Source organism: Anolis sagrei, chromosome 2 (assembly GCF_037176765.1).
Source record: "Anolis sagrei isolate rAnoSag1 chromosome 2, rAnoSag1.mat, whole genome shotgun sequence".
NCBI classification, from domain to species: Eukaryota; Metazoa; Chordata; class Lepidosauria; order Squamata; family Dactyloidae; genus Anolis; species Anolis sagrei.
The window spans coordinates 122,093,593-122,118,301 of NC_090022.1; the positions used below are offsets into that span (position 1 = coordinate 122,093,593).

Sequence of the window (24,709 nt, forward strand, 5' to 3'; positions counted from 1 at the left end):
TACTTTAAACTTTAGAATATACAAAGAAGGGGTATTCTATATTATAGAATTAATGCAGTTTTACACAATTTAATTGCCATGACTCAATGTTACAGAATTATATGAGTTGTCATTTTATAACGTCCTTAGCTTTATCTGCCAAAGTTTCATGCTGCCTCAGTAAGTTGCAACTCCCAGGATTGTATAGCAATGTGCCACACGGCTAAAGTAATGTCAAACTGCATTAATTCTACAGTGTAGATGCACCCAAGGTCTAGAACCAAATCTTGACTGTCTATGCATATGTTGAGTTCTCTAATCCAGGATGCAATTAAATCTCACCCCCCACTGCCCCCTCCCTAGTATCTCTGGGGCCATTTCTTAACAGTTAGCAAATCAAGACCCCTTCCAAGTCGCACCCAAGATTACGGCTCTACCATCATCTGTCTTCCTACAGAACTCAATATTTCAACTGAATATCTATGCTATTTATTTTCTAGTCCTTTCACATCTCAAATGTTTACAATAAAATGGGTGTTACCCACAAAAAAGCAAAGGGGGGGATTTCTAATTGTATGCCCATATGCACCCACACCTTTATCATATACATACTTTAAAGGAGAAATCATATAAATATTTACTATGTAGCAGGATATCATATGGATATTTAGTTATTGGTAACCCTACCATTTGGGAGCCCTATAGTAACCGGTCATTGACTTCCTTGTTTTAAGTGCTGGGTCCCTTTAAATGTGGACTATAAAGCTCTTCACGCTATCAGAGCTGCCACATATCAATAAAAGCCTGTACATTTTATCTATAAGAGCAAATAATGGAGGGGAAAGGGACTCACACTCCAAGAGAGAGAACATACAATGTTTTAATAGGTAGGTAGCTGTAAGTCAGACAACCTGGTGCTTTGAGGAAGACAACACTAAATATCATCCAAATAAATCTTATCAAGACAAGGATGGTGAGCATGAGTCAGAGGCAACATGAAGGCAAAAACAACAATATACCAGCAAAGAAAGAATTTAAGTCATGTGCTAATGACATGTTCATACATGGAGATTTTGAATCCCACGTTTAAGTCAAAATCTCCCTACAGTAAAATGTACTCAAATATTCTCTAGACCCAGAGGACTAACTAAGTAAAATTTAATGTTTTTGCTTAAGAAGGGAGCAAACGTTAGCTACATTCCTCCTAATGCTCTTTGCATGGGGAACATCATTGGTTTTGGATGACCAATTAGTTAAGCGACCTTATTATTTATGGTACTCTTACTGTAGTTTGGATGAAGTTCAGGACCTTCCCCCACTATACATGTAATTTTTTTTAATGTCAGGAGCGACTTGAGAAACTGCAAGTCGCATCTGGTGTGAGAGAATTGGCCATCTGCAAGGACATTGCAAGGGACACACGGATGTTTTACCATCCTGTGGGAAGCTTCTCTCATGTCCCCATATGGGAAGCTGGAGCTGACAGACAGGAGCTCACCTCGCTCCCCAGATTTGAATTGTCAACCTTTCAGCCAGCAGTTCAGCCAGCACAAGGGAATGAATTGGGGGGTGCGAGGAAGAATAATTTTGGGGTTGTTATCTATTAAAAATACTTGGTCCCTCTGAATTTTTTAAAAGATTTTTTGCATTTTAACAATGATTCTGGAAGAGCTGTGGTTTTTAATTGCATTGGTTAAAGCCCATGCAAATTATTATAAGGCATCCCCAAAATCTGAAGTCTTACTGCCATAATGGCTTTACTGCATATATATTTAATTTTTACTGGTAAGCTTGGCAGTATTAGAAATGATGTTGGAAATTCTATATTTTAACTTTATTATTTATTTGCCACGTGCACAACCTCTTTTTATATTGTGATGGTATAATTCTGAGCAATTAAAACTTCCACTGAACAGAACATCATCATCAACAACCAGAAGGCAAATATAATTTCCTGTTCTTTTTGTTAATTTTTCACAAAAATGCATGGTTCATTAAAAAACAAAGTTCTTGAGTACATATAATTTGTCTGCCCTTCTCCCTAGTCTCTGTATTTATGTTTTGGTCAGGTACAATACAACTCTTGACCTTGCTGGCCTACAGAATGACTGGCTTTGACAAAAACCTGGAATCACCCAGCAAATGCGCTATGGGTTTACCACAGGCCCAGACTCGCTCAGTGTAGGCTCACCAAAGTCTATGGAACAAGCCATGGCATAAAACCCTACTGATTTCAATGGGTCTACTCCAAACATGACTGAGGCTACATCAATGCCAGGTGAAATACTCTGGAGCACTCTGTTCTGGAGCTGCCTTGAATACAACATTGGGGGGGGGGACTACTTGTAGTAGTGTGGAAGCACCCCAAAGCACTTTTATAGCACGCATGGGTCTGTCAGGCTGACAGCACATCAGCACCAGTACCCTGTCCTTTTGGGGCCACCACTTTTTTCCCACTAGCCAGAAGCCAGTTCCTCAGTAGAGCCTTGATGCTCCTGGCTATGGGATCACAAGAAACAACGTCTCCAGCAGTGGGGCTGCTTCTGACCAGCTAAACAGTGGTGGGTATTTTTGACATGTGTCCACTGGCACGCTCTGAAACCAGCCCATTTCAGCCACCTAATGTCAAAAACACAGGGGTCATTTGAGAGTTTCTTGGAAGCTCCAGAGTAACTTGCTGTTCCTCTAGTGATGGATTAAAGGCTGGAAGAAGTGCTTCTACTATACATCTAATCATATGTCATGTGAACTGCTCAGGAGGGGGAGGGGGGAGAGTTCTTTTATTTAGCTTGGGTAGACATACATACAGCCATTTAGGATCCTACCCATCATTTATTGCAAAAAAAAAACAAAAAAGGTCAACATATGGGAACGAAGCAGAATGCAACTTGAATCTTTGTGTTGCAACACACATCACTACAACGAGACACTTTCCCCATGAACCACAGTTGCAATCTGTCTTTTGAAGGTCAACACCAATATTTCATTCTGAGTTCTCTGAATATGAACTTTTATGAAGTGTGATGAGAGTCTTTGGCCTCTCAGTTTTGCTCTCCTCTGTTCTAGACCACAAATAACAGTCTCTTAATTTAATTTAGAGTTGAAGCTTGGTTTTGAACAGCAGATTATTACTAAGAAAATTTCTAAGAAATTGGCTTATCTTCAGCAGAAAAAAGGAGAGGAAGGACAGAAGGTAACATGAGCTGAACCGCAGGGTAATAAAACTCTTATGCTGCTATCAAATCTAAGTCATAGCCTTAACAGTTCTTCAGTCAACAAATAAAATCATCAAAGTGACATACAAAATGGGTTTGCCATATGTTTGGGGTCAAATGAAATGGCTGTGTGTACAAACAAATACATATGTGACAAACAAATACATATCCTTCCATTCATTTATGTACATTTATATAAAACTTCGATATTTCTTTTGCATATGGATATATGTACTCATTTCTTCTTTTCATTGAATAGCACACTTCTTAGCTCTTTCCTATCCTCTCGCCCCAATCTGAATGCTTACATTTTCCGATGCTACCCCCTCCCCCCAACCCTGTTTCCATTACTTTCTATGCTTTACCACTGAGAACAGTCAAAAACCTAGAATATGGCTGTGAATAGCTTAATGATGGAAAGGGTTATGCTAGTAGATTCCACAGTTGTGAGTTTGACTGAAAGTTTGATTATTTAAGGATTTTATTAAAATGTTCCCTAGGAATTTCTTGGTTCTTTCGTCAGTTTTCAGGACAGGCTGACCATGCAGTCATGCTAGAGCAGGGGTCCTCAAACTAAGGCCCGGGGGCTGGATGCAGCCCTCCAAGGTCATTTACCTGGCACTCACTCAGGGTCAACCTAAGTCTGTAATGACTCGAAAGCACACAACAACAACAATCCTATCTCATCAGCCAAAAGCAGGCCCACACTTCCCATTGAAATACTAATAAATGTATATGTGATAAAATTGTTCTTCATTTTAATTATTGTATTGTTTTAAAGTTGTTGTTGGTTTTTTTTGTTGTGTCAGGAGTGACTCCTGGTGTGAGAGAATTGGCCGTCTGCAAGGACATTGCCCAGGGGACGCCTGGATGATTTGATGTTTTTATCATCCTTGTGGGAGGCTTCTCTCATGTCCCCGCATGAGGAGCTGGAGCTGATAGAGGGAGCTCATCCGCCTCTCCCCAGATTCGAACCTGCAACCTGTCGGTCTTCAATCCTGCCGGCACAGGGGTTTAACCCACTGCTCCACTGGTGTTTTAAAGTGTTTTTGCACTACAAATAAGATGTGTGCAGTGTGCATAGGAATTCATTCATTTTTTTTTTCAAATTATAATTCAGCCCTCCAACAGTTTGAGGGACTGTGACCTGGTCCTCTGTTTAAAAACTTTGCGGACCCCTGTGCTAGAGGATATATGAGATTCCTAGAGAAATCTATGAGGATGCCTCTTTAGGAATCTTTAGATCCTCTAGTGCAATTCAATGGTCAGCTTCCAGCGGAAGTAGACCCTAGATTTATGCTGGAGGATGTAAAGATTTCTAAAAAAAAATGTCCTCTCAGATTAGAAAAAAACAATTTTTTTCATTGTAGTTTTCACTTTTGTGTGTTTCTATGTCCTATACAGTTAGCACTGTCATCAAAATACAAACGATTCGGGTCCAGGCTACTTAACTAACTGCATCTCTGCACACAAACCTACATGGACACTGCGGTTATCAGTGGGGCCCTGAGTCGCTCCCACCTCTGACTCAAACTGAGTTGTTTGGGATCAAGAGAGAAGGCCTTCTCCATGACTGCCTCCGCCCTCTAGAACTGCCTCCCTCCGGAACTAAGAACAGCTTCCTCACTTCTCTCCTTCAAGAAGCAATTAAGAATACACCTCTGTACACTGGCCTTCAGAGACAAGGACAACTAGCTTTTATTAACTGCTTATACTTCTATTCTGCCAGTTAAGGTTGACTGAGAACATATTGCCCTAATTCACTGTACAGCCATGTTTTTATTGTTCAGTTTCCATGCTGGTTTTATTCATTCACTATGTTACTAATGAAACCTATTATTTGTTTTAATAATTTAATGGTTGCTATTGGTTGTTGGTTTGATGCTCGTTTTATATACTGTTTAATGTTGTTGTTTTATTTCATCATATTGTTTTTGTTATCATTTTGTTGATATGCATTTTAATGTGTTACATTTTAACTGCTCTGTTGGGCTTGGCCCCATGTAAGCTGTGCCGAATCCCTTTGGGGAGATGGAGATGGGGTACAAAAATTAAGTTATTTTACTTGTTATTTTACTGCTATTTATCTCTATTTTGTTTTTGTCTTTGTAAGCCGCTCTGAGTCCCTTTGGGGAGAGAGGGTGGATTATAAAGTTGTTGTTATTATCATTATGTATTTTTGACCATATATCTGGATCTGGAAGTTGGGGGGGGGGGGGGGAGCCATCCACTGTATTAATAATACCACAATCCTTCTGTCACTTTAATTAAATGCAATGAGTTGGTGAGAAAGATACGTTAGAATAATGCAAGCTAAACTATTAATTAGAAAGGGTGCTTTACTATTCATATAAATAAAATATTGTCTTTCAAAACCTGACTAAAATAGCCTTCTCATTCCTATCTATTTGGAAGGCAATCCTGGACACTTCACAGTCACACATTTGGAAAATGGGAGCAGTTGCTATGGGCACAACATGAAGCAAACATTCTCACTGTGAGGTGTCAGTTCCAAAACACAGCAAGAAAACCTAGTCATAACCAGGAGGCAGGACGAAGATTGTGTGCACATATCCTTTTGCAACACAGAGAAATTCTGCTTGCATGCAACATGTATTTTTGTAAATTGGTATGCATTAGTCAGGCACTTCATATTTGATGAAAATTCATCTAAGCCACAAAAACAAAATCTTTTTTGCGTCAGCAAGATGATGGCAAAATTACACATGAGAATATTACAGACTTCATGCATGAGAAAGTGGGGAACCCAATATTTCTCAATGTCCTCTATTTTAAGGAACAGGCCATATTTCAAAATTGCATCTCTAGTCATGAATCTCAGCCCCATCGACTTTCCTTATTTCAAGCCAACAGTACACTGTGTTCTTTACTGGCCTCACAATTCTTTGGGGTTAGAGATATTTTGGTCTGCATTATTGTCTTATTTATTTTCCACAAACAGAAAGGCGTCCTTGTGCACAAAGGATTCCCTAACAGACACCTCAAACTGTGCAACTTCCATCCGATTAACTTGTTCCCTCCTTTACAGAATTCAGGTGAAAAGTAAATACTTTCCTCTCAACATTCACTTTAATTTCAGTTACGGTTAGCTTGTACATCTCATTGCAAATTCTAGGGGCTTCCAGTTTATTTCCAAATTTGGCACTTAATATCTTTGCTTAATTGAAAAGCAGTTTAAAATTATCCAATACTAAATAAATTAAATTCTTTATATGTTTCCACAGACTTATTGTTGCTATGTGCCTTCAAGTCATTTTTGACTTATTGTGACCCTAAGGGAAAAGTTTTCTGGGTAAGATTTCTTCAGAGGGAGTTTACCACGACCCTATTCTATGACTGAGACCCTTTCTACATTGCCACATAAAATAATAATAATAATAATAATAATAAACCTTTATTTATACCCTGCTAACATCTCCCGAAGGACTCGGTGCGGCTTAGAAGAGGTCGAGGCCCAACACATCAATAAAACAACAGCATAACAAAATACAACAATAAATAAACTCATAAAACAAGCAATAAACATTAAAACAATAGCAATAAACATTAGACAATATGACACATTTAAAACTAAGGCCGGGCCAAATGTAATGATTAAAAATGTTAAAATGCTAGGCATTTTACCTACTTTGAACTGGATTGTATGGAGGTATAGACTTCTATAATCCAATTCAAAACAGTAATGTGAATTATCTACTTTGATAATCTGGATTATATGGAAATATAGAAGGGGACTGAGAGAGTATGAATAATTTAAGATCCCCTAATGGGTTTCCATGGCTAAGCAGACATTTGAACCCAGAGCTCCCTATGTTCTAGTTCAACACTCAAACGACTACACTACAATCTCCAATATAAAATAATTGAAAATATGTAGACACTGAGAGATGCTATTGTGTGCCTTCAAGTTGTTTCTGGTTTACAGCGATTCTAAAGCAAATCTATTTTAGGGTTTTCATGGTGCTTTTGCCTTCCTCTGAAGCTGAGAGAATGTGACTTCTCTAAGGTCACTCAGTTGTCATTCATGGCTAGATGGCTATTTGAACCCTGGTCTCCAGAGTAATATTCTAACTCTCAGGTTCACATAAAAAATACAGCAAGAAAAACACAGTTTAGAATAAGGATGTGACAATATCATGTAGTTTCAACACAGTCCCAAGGGCTTCAAAGCACTCAAGGTTTTCAAAGCAAAGCCCAGTGCTTCCCCCTAGTGATTAAGTCCTGTTTTCAGTCAAACTAAAATGGGAGTGAAGTTGCCTGAAATTTTGCTAATCTGATATATGAAGACTTTCAGTGAGATATCAGAATGAAATCTGGAACACAAGTTCTGGATAATGTTCTGTGTCTGGAGCAATTCAATCATGACATCTATTTTGAATGAAAAGAAAATGCAAACTATCTTTTATTGTGACGTCTGCCTTGGATGTAGAGATAGTGGGGTAAAAGCAGGTATACAAATTCAACTATCATTTTAGTTCCACAAGTGAGGCACAGGCCCAACTTTGATCTCCCCCCCAAAAAGAATCCAGAAGGAGGAAAAACACACTGCAATTCAATATCTCCCTTGGAAAACTGAGATTGAGATAAAAATTAGTTACATGCAGAGAAGATTCACAACTCTTCAAACAGTAGGAATTCAGACACAGACTCTATATCTGTCAAAAAGCGAGTTTAGTGAAGAAAGAGGAAAACAAATGCGTGACTGGTATGTGGAACATGCCTCTCAACAACAATGCTTTAGCACCATGACTACAGCCGCAATGGTTTATACAACTTAAAAATCTGCATGCCTCATTCTGGTCCTATCTTTTTGTTTAGTTCTCTGTCTTGGTTTGTATAGCAAACAAGACTCCAGTTTTCTCCCATCATCTGTAAAAAAAAATTCATGTCAGGAGCGACTTGAGAAACTGCAAGTTGCTGTTGGTGTGAGAGAATTGGCCATCTGCAAAGATGTTGCCCAGGGAACACCTGAATTTTTTTGATGTTTTACCTTTCATGTGGGAGGCTTTTCTCATGTCTTTGCATGGGGACCTGCAGCTGACAGGGGGAGTTAATCCGTGCTCTCCCCGGATTTGAACCTGCGACCTGTCAGTCTTCAATCCCACCAGCACAAGGGTTTAACCCATTGAGCCCCCGGGGGCAAATGAACCATCGTAATTTTTGTAGCACATTTAACTCTGTGCTTGTGAAGAACTAAGGCAGGTGTGAAGAACTAACTGTAAACCAAAGGAGGGATTTATAAAAACCAGCACAATGGCAGCCTGCTTTTAAGTTCTGCCCACCATAGTTCAATAACCGCTCAAGTAGAGCTTCATGTGCTGACTTACCAGCAATAAAGCAGCTGCTGTTTCAAGCTGATGTTCATTTTGCTTAGAACTTTCTGAACTTTTAAGAACGCGCACTCCCTGGGGTTTTCCTCCTGAATAAAACTGAACTTTTTGTTCCATGGAATCCAATTTAAGGCTGGTCACTTGAGAGCAAAGTGGAAATCCAAGAAATCCAAGCATGAAATGGGCTGGAATCAGAACGAGCAACTGGATAGACGTCAAATTGTTTGACAGGCCACTTAAACACATGGCCCACTCTGGTTACAGTGGCACAAAATTTTGATTGTTTTATGCTCTAAGGATACACAGCTTTAATTATACTGATTGATGTTTTCATGGTTATTCAGTTACAATGTTATTTGGAGTTTTACTCAGGAATGGGGCACAAAGTCAAAAAGGAACAAACTAAAAATATGAGCTTGTCCTTGAAATCCCTTAGTACAGCAAGCTGGGGTGAACTTGAAATAACTCATGAACTACCACCACTATGACCTCCTGATTGGACTGAATCTCTCCTCTCCCCCCCCCCCCCCCCACAATAATCATACTATGAGGAAGGTATAGCAGAAACCATGGGAGAGCAACCTCACACGGCCCCATCTTTTGACAGGAATGGTACAAGAACCAAGACTCACAGCAGGACCTAATGAACAAAACATAGTGTTTGGTAGCCTATATTCCCCAGGGTATGAAATTGGAAGGAAAATCCCTTTCCAGAAGGGACTGGAATGGGCAGGGTTTGGTTTAGAAAGCCTTTAGGAATGAGATAACTAGTCTGCTTATTTCTCCAACCTAGTTGGAGTCAAGTAGTTCAACTGATTTATGAGCAGAACAAGGTGCTTTCCTATCCCTCCATTTTATATGATTCTTTACTTTCCCAATTGTTACTTGACAGTAATATAACTTTGGGATTTATCACTGAAAAATTGCAATCCACTTCTATTTTTTTAAGGGACACCAGGAAAAGCATACACTTCCAAATAGATAAAAGAACCATATAAACTATGCTTACCATTAGTAAAAGTGTTCACGTAGTACCTTCGGCCCTGGGGAGACATGTAACTTTGCCAACCAGGTGGGAGGTGGCCATTTTGAGAGTCTTCTCCTCCTTGTGAAATAATCTTCCTAGGTTTCTGTTGACAGAAACAACAGAACAAGCTTGTTAAACATGTTTTCGGCAACTGTTAAAAAGATTCAATAAAACAGGTATAGCATGAAATTATGAGGCCTCCTTGGGAGCCTGATATAGGAATCCAAGAGGTAAACCTTGCTAAAAACCCAAACACTCCAATTATCTTGCCATCTTCAGCCTGGGAAATGTATTCAGGCGATTATCTGCAAAGCACAGACATTCTCTTAAGGGCAGGGAAGAAAGTGGAATGCCGTGAATCCTGCACTGCAACTTTTGCAATCCAGCATGTTACTACATATGATTTTGGGGAAAGAGAAACACTTTGCACTCTCTGCCTCCATTATAAAAGAAATTCTGTACCCATTCTAGGCTTGTGTGCCATCACTGATTTCATCAGTATCATAAATGATCCTAAGGGCAAGCCTAATAAAAATTATTAGCAAATGTAAGAACCTTAATGGCTATAAAGGTTTTTCACAGTCTAATGACACGGTAGTAGAAATCGGTTATCAGCAGTGAAATCTGCATTCAGCAGGTAACATTCACACCTACCAATGTACAGTTGCTTCTGGCGGGTAGAAAAATTGATGTTTTTAGCCTCTGGAAAAGTGGTTTCCAAAAAGAGTTATGGTGTGCTTTCCTAAGACAGCAAAATATTCCACCCAAAACAAACACCTACATAAGGACCACCCTGTAGCATTCAGTCTCTGAACACGGGTGTTAAATTGGAGGGGGAAAGACAAAAGTGACTAGGCTTCTGCTGGAACAGAAGCTTGGAAAACATAGCCAAGCTTCAGATCAAAGTTATCCTCTGAAACTTTGGTCTTGCCAGGAGACTCTAGAAATCTAGGACACATCTATACTGATCATTTAATGCAGTGTGAAACTAGCTAGCTAGTTTCAAACTGGCCACCACAAAATGCATGCCACTAAAGTGAGCTGTTGTATGGTTTAAGGGGACTAAAGTGTATTGAGCAAAGTTCAAAATAAGTACAGTAGAATCTCACTTATCCAACATAAACGGGCCAGCAGAATGTTGGATAAATAGAGATTAAGGAAAAGCCTATTAAACATCAAATTACATTATGATTTTACAAATTAAGCACCAACACATCATGTTTCACAATGAATCGACATAAAAAGCAGCTCAACACATGGTAGTATTATGTAGTAATTACTGTATTTATGAATTTAGCACCAAAACATTCCAATGTATGAAACAGCCTGCCTCCAGGTGGGAGGTAGGCTGTGTTGGATAATGCAGAATGTTGAATGAGTGAAGGTTGGATAAGTGAGACTCTACTGTATTTTAATGTGCTCCAGTGAGCCTTAAATATAAACCATGTTGAAATGAGCTCCACAGAATGTGAAGTGCATAATAAACACCCACCTGCACTATAGCGCTTTCTAAAATTTGTAATATGGGGTGAGGGGGGCAGGTAATTATCTCCACTGCTGACACTTTCCCTTTTCTCCCATTCTCATATCCCTCCACAGCACTAGAGCACATCTCGGCAGAGAAATGGGGGGGGGGGGGGGGGAGAGAAAGGATCCTCCAGCAGTTGTTTGAGGCCACCTAATCATAATCCTGGTCTCAAACATGTCCAAGAAATGTTTATCTAATCATGTGCACAGTCAAACCAGTTCTAAATGGACTTTAGTGGACAGTGTAGAACAGCCCCGTGAGGCTATGATGGGCTCAAAGGAGTGTATTATACTATCCTTAGGAGATCACTACTCTTAGGGTACTATCTCTAATAGATTGCCCTTAGGGAAATCATGCCCTTACAGTATTATCTCCAATAGATTGGCAACCTGGTTGTAGCCACAAAGGAAAAAAGTTACCAAAGGCTTTCAAAAGAAAAGGGCAGGAAGTTATAGAGTAGTGGGGAATGAAGGTTGTTGTAGCAGGAACGCAAGAACCATGTATAGGAGGCCCAGCAAAATAAATATTGTGTGCCTTCAAGTCATTTCTGACTTATGTCAACCCTAAGGTAAATGTATCAAAGAGTTTTCTTGGCAAGATTTGTCAAAAGAGAATTGTCTTGGCTTCCTTCTGAAACTGAGAGGCCATTGACTTCAATAGCTAAGCAAGGATTTGAACTCTGGTCTTCAGAGTTGTAGTCCAATGCTCAAATTATTGCACCACAGTGGTTCACCCAAATGGAGAGAAAATGCACCACTGATGCACCACTATATATCAACAATGGGATAAGAAACTATAGTACTCATTGTGGTGAAGAGACCATTACAACTTGGTGAGTTGCTCATTGTGGTGAAGAGACCACATATAAAACGAGTCACAATGAATAACCCAGTTGAGAGCCACAGCAAACATCCTGTCCCGGATTTGGTAATTACACACACACCTTTTATCTAGCCCTGTCCAAATGGGTACAGCATGCCATGAAAAACAAACTAGATCAGAGGCATTGCCTTATCTTGAAAAAAAGCAACTGGAGGAGGCAGTCTAATTAATTTCTACCTCAACATCCTATGGCCTCCTTATGCAACTTCCGCAGCTAGAAAAAGTTACAAAGATGTCTGGGCAAAGCATCAAGAGGGTGACAAGCAGCTACACATGAATAGCATTTGGCCATGTACACACAACTGGGAATCTGAGAATTAGCTCTTCCCTGGCCAGTCAGAGATGACGTATGCTATAATACAGTCCTGCTTACTACAGTATGCACCAGGGAGAGAAGCTGCACACAGTAGTAGGCCAACAATGGTGTAACAAAAATGTAACACCAAGGTCTCTTCAGTCTCATTACCAAAGTAGCATAATAGAATTACTCATTGTAAAAGTATGCACCACACACAGCCCTGTGCACAATGTTGCTGTTCCAGTGCCAGGTATTTGAGACTCCACACCTGAGTCTGGCATTTAGAAAGCATTCCAGTAGGTCACTGTGACCATGACTACGTTCCATTGTCTGGGCCTTCCCTGCAGAGCTCTGATAAAAGAAGAACTCTTTTTTTCCCATCTCTTCGGGCAACAACCTCTTTTTTTGGAAAGATCAAATTCCTTTATATCAAGTGGAATCTGCTTGAGTTAGCTCATGGGTTGGAATTATGTGGGTCTCCCTATGTGGTTGGACTGCTACTCCCAGCAATGCTGACTAAGCAACGCTTTTGGGAACTGTAGCTCAAGAACATCAAGAGAGTTGAATGAGTCCCACCTCTGTGTTAGAAGTTCACTCTCTTTTCACAAACTAGTTGGCAGAAACTGAAATGGGTGAGGATGTCAGATGACACTCTTCAGCAATGAAAAACTGCTCTGGTTAAGGGCTCTGTAATGTTGCACTGATAAGAAGATAGATGAAAAGATTACAAGACAAATCCATCCTAGCTCTCACACAAACATATACAGCCACACATAGCATTCGGCTTGTCACTATGGACCAAGACTGTTATTACCTGAGTAATCCAATGTTTAGTACTTCCCAACCATACTGGTACAGAAGTAGTGCTTTACACCAAGAGAACTCAAAGTGGCTACCCCAACCCTACAAATTGCCAATTTTGCAGAGTCTGTCCAACTTGATTCTCTGTCATCCCACTTTCTGAACTGCTTTTAAAATGTTCGTACCTGTTTACCCCTTTGTCCTAAGTTGCTGAAAACTGAACTCAAATTGCAGAAGCAGTCTTCAATATCATTAATTCAAAAGAAGGGAGAGGAAAAGAAAAGGCAGACTCTAGCCTAAGGGTCCCCAAACAAAGGTCTGTAGGCCAGATGCGGTCTTCTAAAGTCATTTACCTGGCCCCCACCCTAAACTTTAGATTTAGAGTGGCTCTTAGTCTGAAACGACTTGGAAGGCGAACAACAACAATCATAATTAATATGACAACTAAAAGCAGGCCCACACTTCCCAATGAAATACTGGTAAGTTTATGTTGGCTAACATTATTCTTCATTTTAAATATTGTATTCTTCTTTCACGTTTTTTTTTTTTTGCACTACAAATAATACATGTGCACTGTGCATAGGAATTCGTTCATGCCTTGCAACATTATGGGGCACTGTGAACCATCCTTCTGCTTAAAAAGTTTGATGACCCTGCTCTAGCCCTTCCCAGTACGTTCAGCCAAAAACAAATTGCATATGGTACAAAAATGCCTGTGCTCTTCAGTCTCAGCTACTTCCATTCTGTCATTTAAGCCACTGGTCCTCAAACTTTGGTCCTCCGGGCAGCTCAGGTCCCACAAGCTGTAGCCATCTTGGCCACCAATAAAGGGCATTTTGGAAGCCAGAGTCCAAAACAATCTATGGTACCACAAATTAAGTACTACTGCTTAATCTGATAAAAACAACCCTTTATTTACTGTTTGGTCTATATTATTTCTATTGTCCCATCAGACAATAAGAGCTAGTAGCAGAAATATTTCATCTGCATTATCTAGTATCTCTAGGAACCTCTTCCCACAGTGTAGGAGTTTATTATCCTGGAATGTATTATCTTGTTTTCAGTAGGGCTAAGAGTTAAAAGGAGCCATCTTCTTCCCTACGGCTAGTTTTTCCCAAGGAGCTTAAGGGCTGGGCCATACATGCATGTCAACCACTTGATGTCTGTGGCATGACGACACAAGATGAAGACATCACCTGTTACATATCAAACACCCAAACTCCAGTATCAGCAAGCTACGCTGAATGGCTTTGCCACCAAAACCACATTTCACCAAAAACCTTCCCCAGGTGTCAGGTATATAGCACAGGAATCAACAGTAAGATGAGGAGGTGGAAGGAGATTTCTGTAGGCAGTTTCCAGCAGAGAGAAAATAAAGCTTCATGGAAATTTGGTACAGCATTACCCTCAGGACAATTATTTCAGTAGTCAGCCTCTTGTTTATCAGGTGATGAGGTGCATTCTTCGGTAAGATAGTTTTTAAACTAGGCTTAAGTTAAGTATTTGAAGCATGTCATTCCAATTCTGTATCAACTGCACTGGCTACCTATGTGCTTCCATGCCCTATTCATGGCTCTCTCTTTTTTTTACATTTAAACTGTGGGGGATCACGTTACTTGAATGGCCAGTTTATATCTGCATACACATAACGTTGAGATCAGCTATAGAGGATCTGATCACAGAAAGCTTATCTGTTTCCTCCTTTTCTGTCTGTTTTTGTTGTTCAGCATGCTTCATAAGGAATTATGGAAATACTTGCTATTAACTTTGTCTGTTGTGGGCAATCACACACCACTACCATCAGATCAGCTGAAGTAGAATCCTATTATTACACAGCTCAAGCTTTTATTGTATAGTTTACTAAAGACCTGCAACTTGACACTAAAGTCTGTGTTTCTCCAGCTGTCCTTCATTATTCTCCAAATACTAATGCTACTAGATAGAGAACAAGGAAGGAAAATGTGGATCTGGAAAGATATAAAAAGACTTTGCAAAAAGAAGCTTCTTTGTCATTATTTGTTAGCTGAGGTACACCTATACTACAGAAAATGGTGGAGTCTTCACTGCATGATGAGGGCTGGAGTTTATGCAGGTTGATACAGCCAATGAGGAGGAAGGCTTTCCTTAACTACACGTTGAGGTAGACTAGAAGAGAAGTGCAACTGATAGACTAGGCTTATTTCCTATCTGGGCAAATAGCAGGGGTAGCAGAAGACAGAACACTAGGTCCTCCCTTCGCAGAGAATTTCCATTATAGTCAGTTCCCTGCACTTGCAGTTTGTCTTCTGTGCTTTAATTAGTGTTGGATTCAATTACCATTTTCTCTCTAGGAATATCTAAATCCTTTAGCATGACTATGCCATCCACTTTGCCAGACATTGATCAAAGAATGCTGCTTTAGGACCTGCAATTCCTAGAGGGCTGTTCTCTCCGCTTAAAGAAATTGTTTTTATTTACATTGATCCACCTTTGTGGAATCCAGAAAGCCTAACCCCGATGAATGTGGAGAGCCACAGGGCAGATACAAGGGAGAAGCTCACGTGATGTGAGAATAGCTGGGATTTGGGAAGGAATCAATAGCAATTGTTCTGAGTAACATTTTCTCTGTGGCCTGGAGCCACTTGCAACAAGATCACGGCACAGGGATCCCTACATTGTACAAACTGAACAGAGGCAGATGCAAAACACCATATGGCATTAGTAGAAACAATATGCAGCCAGCTCTACAAGAGTAGCTACTTAAAGTATTGGAAAAGCAATCCTTATTTACTTAGCAATGACAATTTTTCACTCTGTGCTAGCACTAGTCTGTGTACATCTGTCCATGAAAATAAAACAGTTTTCTGCAGAACTATGCAACATCAACAGACCCAATCAGTACATATGTTGCTTTTCACAAGGACACCGTGTGAGGGCTGCTGCAATGTGCCAAACAGTTAACTCTGCATCAACCAATATGGAGAAAAATACTAGAAGCTTAGGAGAATGTTACATAACTTCTATAAACAAGAGTTAAAGAAGATTTCTGTTCAAAAAGGACTCCAGAAAAAAAATGTTTGTACTGTTGGAATGGGGCGGGGGGGGGGGGGGGAGATTAGGGTAGCAGTTGTGGCAGGTCTGAGGGCATCTTTGTTCCCTGGGATTCTCTGGAGTAAGACATGATTTACCAATAAACAAAACTAAAAACCTAAAGGGGACAGAAGCCCACCTCTGATTCTTCAATTTTTTAAAAAATGTTAAGCAGTACAGGGAAACTTTGCCATTCATTTGAAATAAAATTGTTCTACTTCAGTAATAGCAATTCATACTCTGTCTTTTTTTAAAAAAAAACCAGGAAAAGGTTGCCCTGAGGATTGTGGAAGAGTAAACAAAACATACCATATATTCTGGCGTATAAGGACTACTTTTTAACCCAATAAAATCTTCTCAAAAGTCAGGGGTTGTCTTATATGCGGGGTCGTCTTATATGCGGGAGTAGTCTTATGCGCTCGGGTAGTCTTATACACAGGAGTAGCCTTATGGATGGGAGTCATCTTATATGCTAGAGTAGTCTTATACATGGGAGTAGTATTATAGAGCGGGTGCTGAAACTTCCAATCCGGATTGGAAAATCTGTGGTTGCTGCATATTCTGGGGAGAACTCAAAAATGACAGCGGCCGTGTTCCTGCTGTATGCAGCGACTGTATGAAAGCATTAAGGGTGATGCTGTACAAGTAGGGTAGAAGAAAATCCATTCATCATGATTCGTGGACTACAGCGGTCCTGATGGTGAGGTGAAGGGGCGCCTCACCAGGAAGGTGTAAGTGAAGGGCGGAGCAAGCTGGAGGCATCCGGGGCGCCCGGGGTATGGAAAAAAGAGATAGAGTGGCTCTGGGCCCAAACAAACACACCTCTTTTACCTGTCTGGCCCGCCCTTGTATCCTATTACCATACCTCCTCCTCTGCCTCTCAGATCTTGCTCCTGAAAACTGCAGTGAAGCGGTGCAGGTGCGCATATGTGAGATCTGAGAGGCAGAGAAGGAGGTACAGCAATAGGAAAATTACCATATTGATATCAAATCTGATGCTTTTTAAAAAAATGCTGTGCATTGGAAGAGGGGTAGTCTTATACAGCAAATATATCCAAAACTCTATATTTTAACTGGAAAAGTTGGGGGTTGTCTTATATGCCCAGTTGTCTTATATGTCGGGATATACGGTAATTGGAAGGGCTGCCCATTGTCCAGCTCTGAATTATGGGACATACAGTCGCTGATGCCAAAAGAAACCACTTGTCTTTCCCTATAATAACATATAAAGACAGATAGCACCTACTGGATGAGCCAAAGTAAAGAAAATCATGGGTGTGTTGATGTCCTGCAAGACTTAGGGTTTTTTTTTTACTACATGCTACTGGAACGCAAGGAGAAAGAAAGGGAGAAGACACGAAAAGCAATGCCTAATTATGGAATTCTTTCTAAGAATGTCATTTATGAGCCACACCTAAAGGTGTAAAATAAACTTTTTGGGGGATTGAATTTCATTTGGCAATTACTCTATTTGAGAATCCTTTATGTGCCAGTCCTTCATACAAAAACAGCTTGTGGTTGCAAATACATATAATATTCAAACATTTCAGAATAGGCCCTTGAATTTGAAAACAGTTTATAGGGCTAAACCTTGAGAAGTTGTGCTTATTTGTGAAACACAGTATCAGAGTCTTTGCACAGCTTTGGTCAATCAAACTTTGTTCACTTGTAGATTCAGGTTCTTTAGGAATAGCAGTGCATTTTGAAATTTTTGTTGCATGCCTTCAAGTCATTTTTTACTTATGGCAACCATAAGGCAACCCTATCATGGGGTTTTCTTGGCAAGATTTGTTCAGGTGAGAGAGTGTGACTTGGCCATGTTTTTTTTTCAAATCACAAATGCAAATCTGAGTTAGAAGTTTTAGACACAGCTTTTAAATCAACTTTATTCTCGGAAACATTCAAATGGTTGAGTCACAAACATGGATCTATATAGATTTTGGAAAAAATGGTTGAAACTACACATTACCACATTACAGACACTGTCCTGTTCCTCAGCTTGTAAGTTACTGTGTAATCCTGTAGACTCCCCACTAAACTCCCCCCGCCTTTCCCTTTTAGCTGGGCACAAAAGATTCAGGTGAATTCATTCCACAGTCTTTGTGAAACTATTTAAAATATTTTAGCTCAGTGTCCCTTTAAAAATGTGTGTGCCTATAGCAATATGACACAGAAAAGCTCTAAGTCACATAAAGCCAAACACAAGAACACTATGTAATGCTTGACTCTAGTGTCCAAATTCCTCATGCAAAACATCTTGCTTGTAAAAAATGGATTGCAGATGTACTGCCCTGATCCACACGGGACTTGCTTGCACACTGTGGAAACGCGCAGCCATATCGCCATGCAGTAATCAAAAAGTCTGTCTTTATTTCTTCACAAAAGGAAAAAAAGTGTGAGGTCAACAGGAAAGCATCCAAATAAGATAGAGTATTCCGCATACACAATTAGTCTATTAGCGCCACAATACAAGGAAGAAACTCATGGCGTATTAACAACTGGTTTTGCTCTGGCAATACTAATCAGTGAGAGCTTGAAAACAGTTCTTTTTTGAACTGCAACTCCCAGGCAATCCTGGCTGTCATGGCAAATATTGGCCGGCGGATCCTGCAAGTCATAGTTCAAAACACCAACTTTCCCATTTGGTGCAAAATAGTGCTTTATAAAGTTTCCACCCAAGACAACTCTCCACAATCAAAAGTTTGAAGTCCAAACTCATATTTTGCTCTAACTGTGCTCATCTGCATCCTGTTAACAAACACATTTGCCCCAACGCTTGTCATAGTTTGCCAAAGAGTCCCACACAGTCCTAGCCTCTCCCCTCCATCTCTTATTTGCAAACATCCTGTGTTCTTGTTTTCTCCATCGGATGTCAGATCTTGGCTCTTCTGCAGTGCTTGGCCAGCTGCACTATCACACTTTAATGACTATAGCACTGGGCACTTTGAAACATGCCTTTCCCCCCTAAATGTGCTGCTTTTAAAAAACAAAAATGATTCAACACAATTAGCAACATCTCATCCCTTCAAACATTTTGGTCTATTTCAGCCAAACCACTAAGAAATTTTACAGCACTGAGTCTCAGGACCTAATCAGGTTCTTCTGCGTTTCTCAGATTCTCACAGCATCAAAGAAAACCCAGGGAATGGAAGTGGCCAAAGATATAATTATGACTAAGCTTTGAGATGAAGGGTGTAAACTATCTCCAGAGGCACACAACATCAAGGAATTCTCAAGGCATCTTGTTTTCCTCTGAATAGTATGAGCTTACCATGGATGTTTTTGCCAAGTCTCTTGCTGAAATGCAGTCACAATCCATAGCTGGGTTAAAGACGTGCCCCCTTTGCCAGATGAGCTGTGCAACTGTCCGATGTCTGTGTTCCTCTTTGTGTATATGAGTAAAGAGTCAGTGCATTGCTCAGTATTTAAAAAAAGAAGAAGAAAACTACCCTCCTCCTTTTGCATGTCAACACTCTTTGGCACTTCCCTTTGCTCAATTTGCTTCTTTGTAAATCAAAAAGGTCCATTCTGGAGGCTCTCCAGATGTGAAGCTTCTGGAAAGCTTTTTCCCTTTTGCCAGCTTCCAAATGTCTATGATAGAGGTGATGGAGGACACAAAGCAAGGGTCTGTACCATTGAGCAAGCACTTTCCATGCATTGGCAGGACAAACAGGGGCTGCTTTGTCCAACTTTCCTTGCTTTAGTCTCAGCCTCTCTGACCTTTGGCATCCCTTATGTCTCCCTGGGGAACATTCCCACTGAATTTGTATCAAATCATTCCTTTGTACTGATCCAATTTTAATTTAGTGCTACAAAATAAAATGCAAACCCATTCAAGTGAATGCCTAATGTAAGAATATAAGAGTTGTCACATATATGAAGCTGTCTTCTAGAAGCAGAGTATTGAAGTCATTCTCATCCATGAATATAATAATGACAAAGGAAGTCAGCCATAAATCAAAATAGAGACTGTCGTAATTTTTTTTAAAAGAAGAAGACTAAAACTTAAAGGGGAAGTCATGAAAGAACCCAGGTAAGATCCTTAAGATTAAAAATATATCATTGACAGTCAAAGCTAAAGTCATCCATGCCATCATATTTCAAATTTCTATAAATGGATGTGAAAGGTGGACAGTGAAGAAAGGTGACAGCAAGAAGAATTGCTCTCCAGCTGAATTGCGGTGCTGGAGAAGAGTTCTATAGAAAAAGGTCAAGTGAAAATCAAGCCCAAATTTGTACTAGTACATAAAATAACTGAACTGGCACCATAATACTTTGGACATATCATGCAACAACATGATTCAGTGGAATAAACCATAATGGTGAGTAAATTGCAGGAAAAAAAATATTCCATACATACATTAGAAAAAGATTCCTGATGGGAAGAGCTGTTCTGCAGTAGGATATGATGTCTCAGAGCAGGATGGAGTCTTCTTCTTTGGAAGGTTTTAAAGCAGAGACTGGATGGCCATCTGTAAAGGGTGTTTTAATTGTGTATTCCTGCATGGCGGGGGTTGGACTGGATGGCTTTTGTGGTCTCTTCCAACTGTGATTCTATATCAACAAATGATTTGAACTCTGAGTTTCTGTAAATCAAAACTGATGGGATGTCTAACTTCTGTTTTGTGTATATGATATGTATTTTCTGGAAATATGTTTTAATATGTGTATTTAACAGGATGTTTTTTAAATGATTATGTGTTTTGATTATGTGTTTTAGCAATGTTGTAACCTGACTTGAGCCATGAGGAGAGGCCAGTAAGAAATATAATAATAATAATAATAATAATAATAATAAGGCAAATGACCATGACTATTCCTATTACCCTTTCACTACTTAGCGTCACCATACACAGGTTTGAGTCTGATGTCAAGCAATCTCTTCTTTACCCTTTGCCTACAGAATTAAGCCCCATCACTTCAGGGTATCCTTGCTTTGTTCCAGTTCTAGAACTTTTGCTTTATATAGTCCTCAGGACATCATAACTCATGCGCGACTAACTGTGGAAGCCCTCCCAATCCATTGTCTGCTGCCTTCTTCTTCGTCTTCCTCTTCGTCTTCTTCTGTTTAGTTATACCCCACCTTTTCTTTCCACCTACACACACACCATTGTGGCAGCTGCAACTGATCTGGGGACAATAACTATCCTGGATGGTGCTTTCAGTGGCCATATTTAGCAGGAACAACAATGAACAATAGTGCTGGGGGAGCAGGAGTATTATTTCAAGGGTTGTTGCTTAAGCAGCAGGCATGTTCTCCACCTCTTCCTGAGCCACATTATCAAAGGGCGCTGCTCTCTCACACTGCCTGGTTTTTCTCATCTTCTTGGCTGCTTCTTCTGGGTCTGCCAAAATGTCTGCCATCTTCCCTCTTATCACATTCCATCCACTGCTCTGCCCTGCCGTGCCGTGCCCGGAGCAGCTGCAGTTTGGCAACGCTTTCACTCAAGAAGGCAAACAGGCAGCTGCCTCTGAATGCTCTACTGTTAGGGTTTCCTACACATCCTTGCAAATTGGGACAAAAGCTCCAAGGCTGATGCCCACGCACTGACTCATAGAGTTTGGGTTCTTCCTCATAAAAAGATGAAAAGTAATTATTTCATGGGGGCTGCTGGATGTTTTTGCCCCTCAGAAAACAAGCACCTTTCCTTCAGTAATCTTTCAATTTGGAGGCATGAAAAGGAGCAAACGTGTTAGATGCATAGCTTCTTCCTTAGCATTCAGAGAGAAAGAACATTGCTTTCTGCACTCACTCTGAACACAGTTTGTACTATCACCACATAGCCAGTATGTTCACATGATGATCTTTGATTATTCTCATTAAGAGGCCGATAGGAGGGACATATGAAGAAAATGAGAGATAGTCCATGCGGCTGTTAGAGATTCTGATTAAGAAGCACCAATGGCTGGGAGAAACAAATTAGAGGTTTTATTAAAGGAACACTAGGATGGGAAAGTTACTCAAGGTGCTAAGAAATGACAGAAAACTGAAGAGAAGATATAAAAAAATATCCCTAGGAGTATCAGTTTACATCACAGAAGGGTCAGGATAGGCAGAGAAGAACACTTTAGGCCACTCAAACTATCTTCCCTGTATTACTCTTCACTATGAAGTGTTGATGCTTTTCAACAAAGAGAGGATTGGGTGCAGAGGTTATTAATACAAGAGAATAGGAGGACATAAGGCAATATTTCAGCCCTGACAATGCATGCACGAGCGCGCACACATTTCATGAGAAAATGTTTGGAGACAACTTGGTACAGTGCAAGAACATGCCTTTGTTTACAACTTACCTAAAATTTAGGGATGCTATCCTTTTACCCTGTATACTCTCTTTCTTTCCCATGGCACAATAAAAATACATGTTTCATGCTATGCTCAAGGTAAAAGCCACTGCACAGCCATTTCCTCAGGACCAAAGCCTTACATATATGCCAATTACACAAGATGTATTTTACATTACAGTGGATGTGGAAAATTTGAAAATGCCATCAACCACAGGATGCTGACAACCCCTTGTACACCTGGAGAACTTCAAAGATACAAAGAAAAGCCAGTGAATGGAGGCAACAGCCTCAGGGAAATCAGCCACAAAATATCTGTAATCTCAAGTACTCATAAATGCATGCCGTTTTGAAATTTTATTTGTGATTATGGTCAATCTCTACATATACAAGCTTCTGAAAGTAAAATAAAACTGGCAATAATAAATTCTGCAGATTTTTTTCAAAAAAATAGTCCATATGCTGCTCTTAGTGGAAAATGTGTCTGTGCGGTTAAGATTCAGGATGCCAATTTGTGACATTTTTTTACACTTAGGCAAAAGAAATAACCTAGATGTTGCAAGAATCAAATCGATACAGAATCATTTCGTTGCTATTCCAGTTCTGTCTCAAGGACACAGCTCCTGTTTTACAGATAGAAAACATCATGTAAGAATAGCCACCTTACTTCCTGTGGTTGCCACACGGTGGCCACTTTGAAACATTGGCTAACTCTGGTAGACTACATATAACAGCACAAACAATGGGGGGGGGGGGGGCTAAATCATTGTACAAAAAGGCATACAATCAAAAGACAAAACTCTCTTAAGTATTCTCTTTTAATATTAGGTGCATTTTTAGTCCCACAGGTCCTTCCTCAAGAAATTCCAAAATTGCTCCCAAACACAGAAGTTGGCTTCCTTTTTCCTAAAAGGGTATCCTCTCTTATGGACAGCCTAGTGGAAAGAAGGAAGGGAGAAACTAAAGATAAACATCTGTGTGAGGGATAAAATCTCTGGTCTCGAGTCTATGTCCACTGCCAAGATCCAAAAGAAAAAAGAAAAGAAAAAAAGAAAAAAAAAGCCCACTGGTTATGGTATATCATTAAAGATTTGTTCAGTTTCATACATGTTAAAAAGATGAATGCCATCATCTGCTAGCACTGCCCTTCTGCCATTTACAAAAGTCAAACAGATTGCCTCTATATATTTACCCAGATCTTAAGATCTTCTCCAGTTTACTAACATACATACTGATATTTTGCACTAAAGGGGTTGCATAGACAGAAGGGGGAACGGGTTTGCTGGCAGAGACAGATATGGGAGTGAAGAATCTGGCACAGGAAAAGAGCAAAATGGAGATTTGTGAGGGGGAGCACATGCTGGCAGAGAGAGAGTTGGTAGGATGAATTGGCTGGGAAACAGATTTGCATGGGACAGGTTTACTGGCAAGCATAAAAAGGTTGAGTGACAGAGTGAGGGAGAGGGGGGAGCGAAAGAGATGTTTTGGGTGTATTTCCTGAAACAGAGAATTTAGGCACTAGTACAATTGCAAATAAAACACTGACCTTACTTTGATTATTGGAAACCTGACTTTGGATTGCACTTCAAGAGGGTAAGATGTTAGATAAAGTTTCTGATTTAGATGTGACATATCCATATTAAAATTACTTCTCAATTTTTGAGGCGCCCTGGGTGGTATGAAGCCAGTCATTCTATCTCAGATTAATTTACCTGACAGGGCTAACAAGAGGATAAACTCCATGCATTTCACTTCCCAGCACAAGCTTCTTTGAGAAAAGGTGAGATTCAATTGCTCAAAATAAAAACATGGTGCCAAATTTGAGGTAATCTGCAGAAGTCCGCAAGAAGAAAATCAATATCATGTGATGGATTGACTCTCTGAAAAAGATTGTAACATTCAACAAAGTGGAAGGCAATATGAAAAGAGGAACTGGATTGCATTAGAACTGGACTGACCCAATAAAGGAATCCACAGCATTGATTTTGCTAGTTCTGATCAAGGGCTGAGTTCTTGAAAGTATTTCATTTATAGGGTTGCCATAAGTTGAAATCAACTTCACAGCAAATAAGAAAAAACAACAAAACAGAAGGTTTGCCATAATTTTAGAAAGGCATGAAGATATTAAAATTGTCTTTACATACCAGAAAGGTATCATTTGGACTTCCAGTGGAGGCAGGAAAAAAGAAAGAAAGGACCCATAACACTTTTTACTCCAACACACAAATCATTCTTAGGGCCCTTCTACACAGGCACTAAAATGTGGAAGAAACC

General features: G+C 40.0%; 1 protein-coding gene across 3 annotated transcripts in view; it reads right to left on the bottom strand.

Moving 5' to 3' along the window:
- Positions 1–24,709, bottom strand: part of GAS7 (growth arrest specific 7) — a 184,890-nt gene that overhangs the window by 90,686 nt on the left and 69,495 nt on the right. For 2 of the 3 annotated variants that reach the window (XM_060764545.2, XM_060764548.2), the window contains exon 2: positions 9,555–9,675. In XM_060764545.2, coding sequence (XP_060620528.2) covers positions 9,555–9,675 — 121 coding nt within the window. Of the gene's footprint in view, positions 1–9,554; positions 9,676–19,421; positions 19,522–24,709 lie in introns of those variants that run through there. The other variant, XM_060764546.2, reaches the window with a different exon arrangement.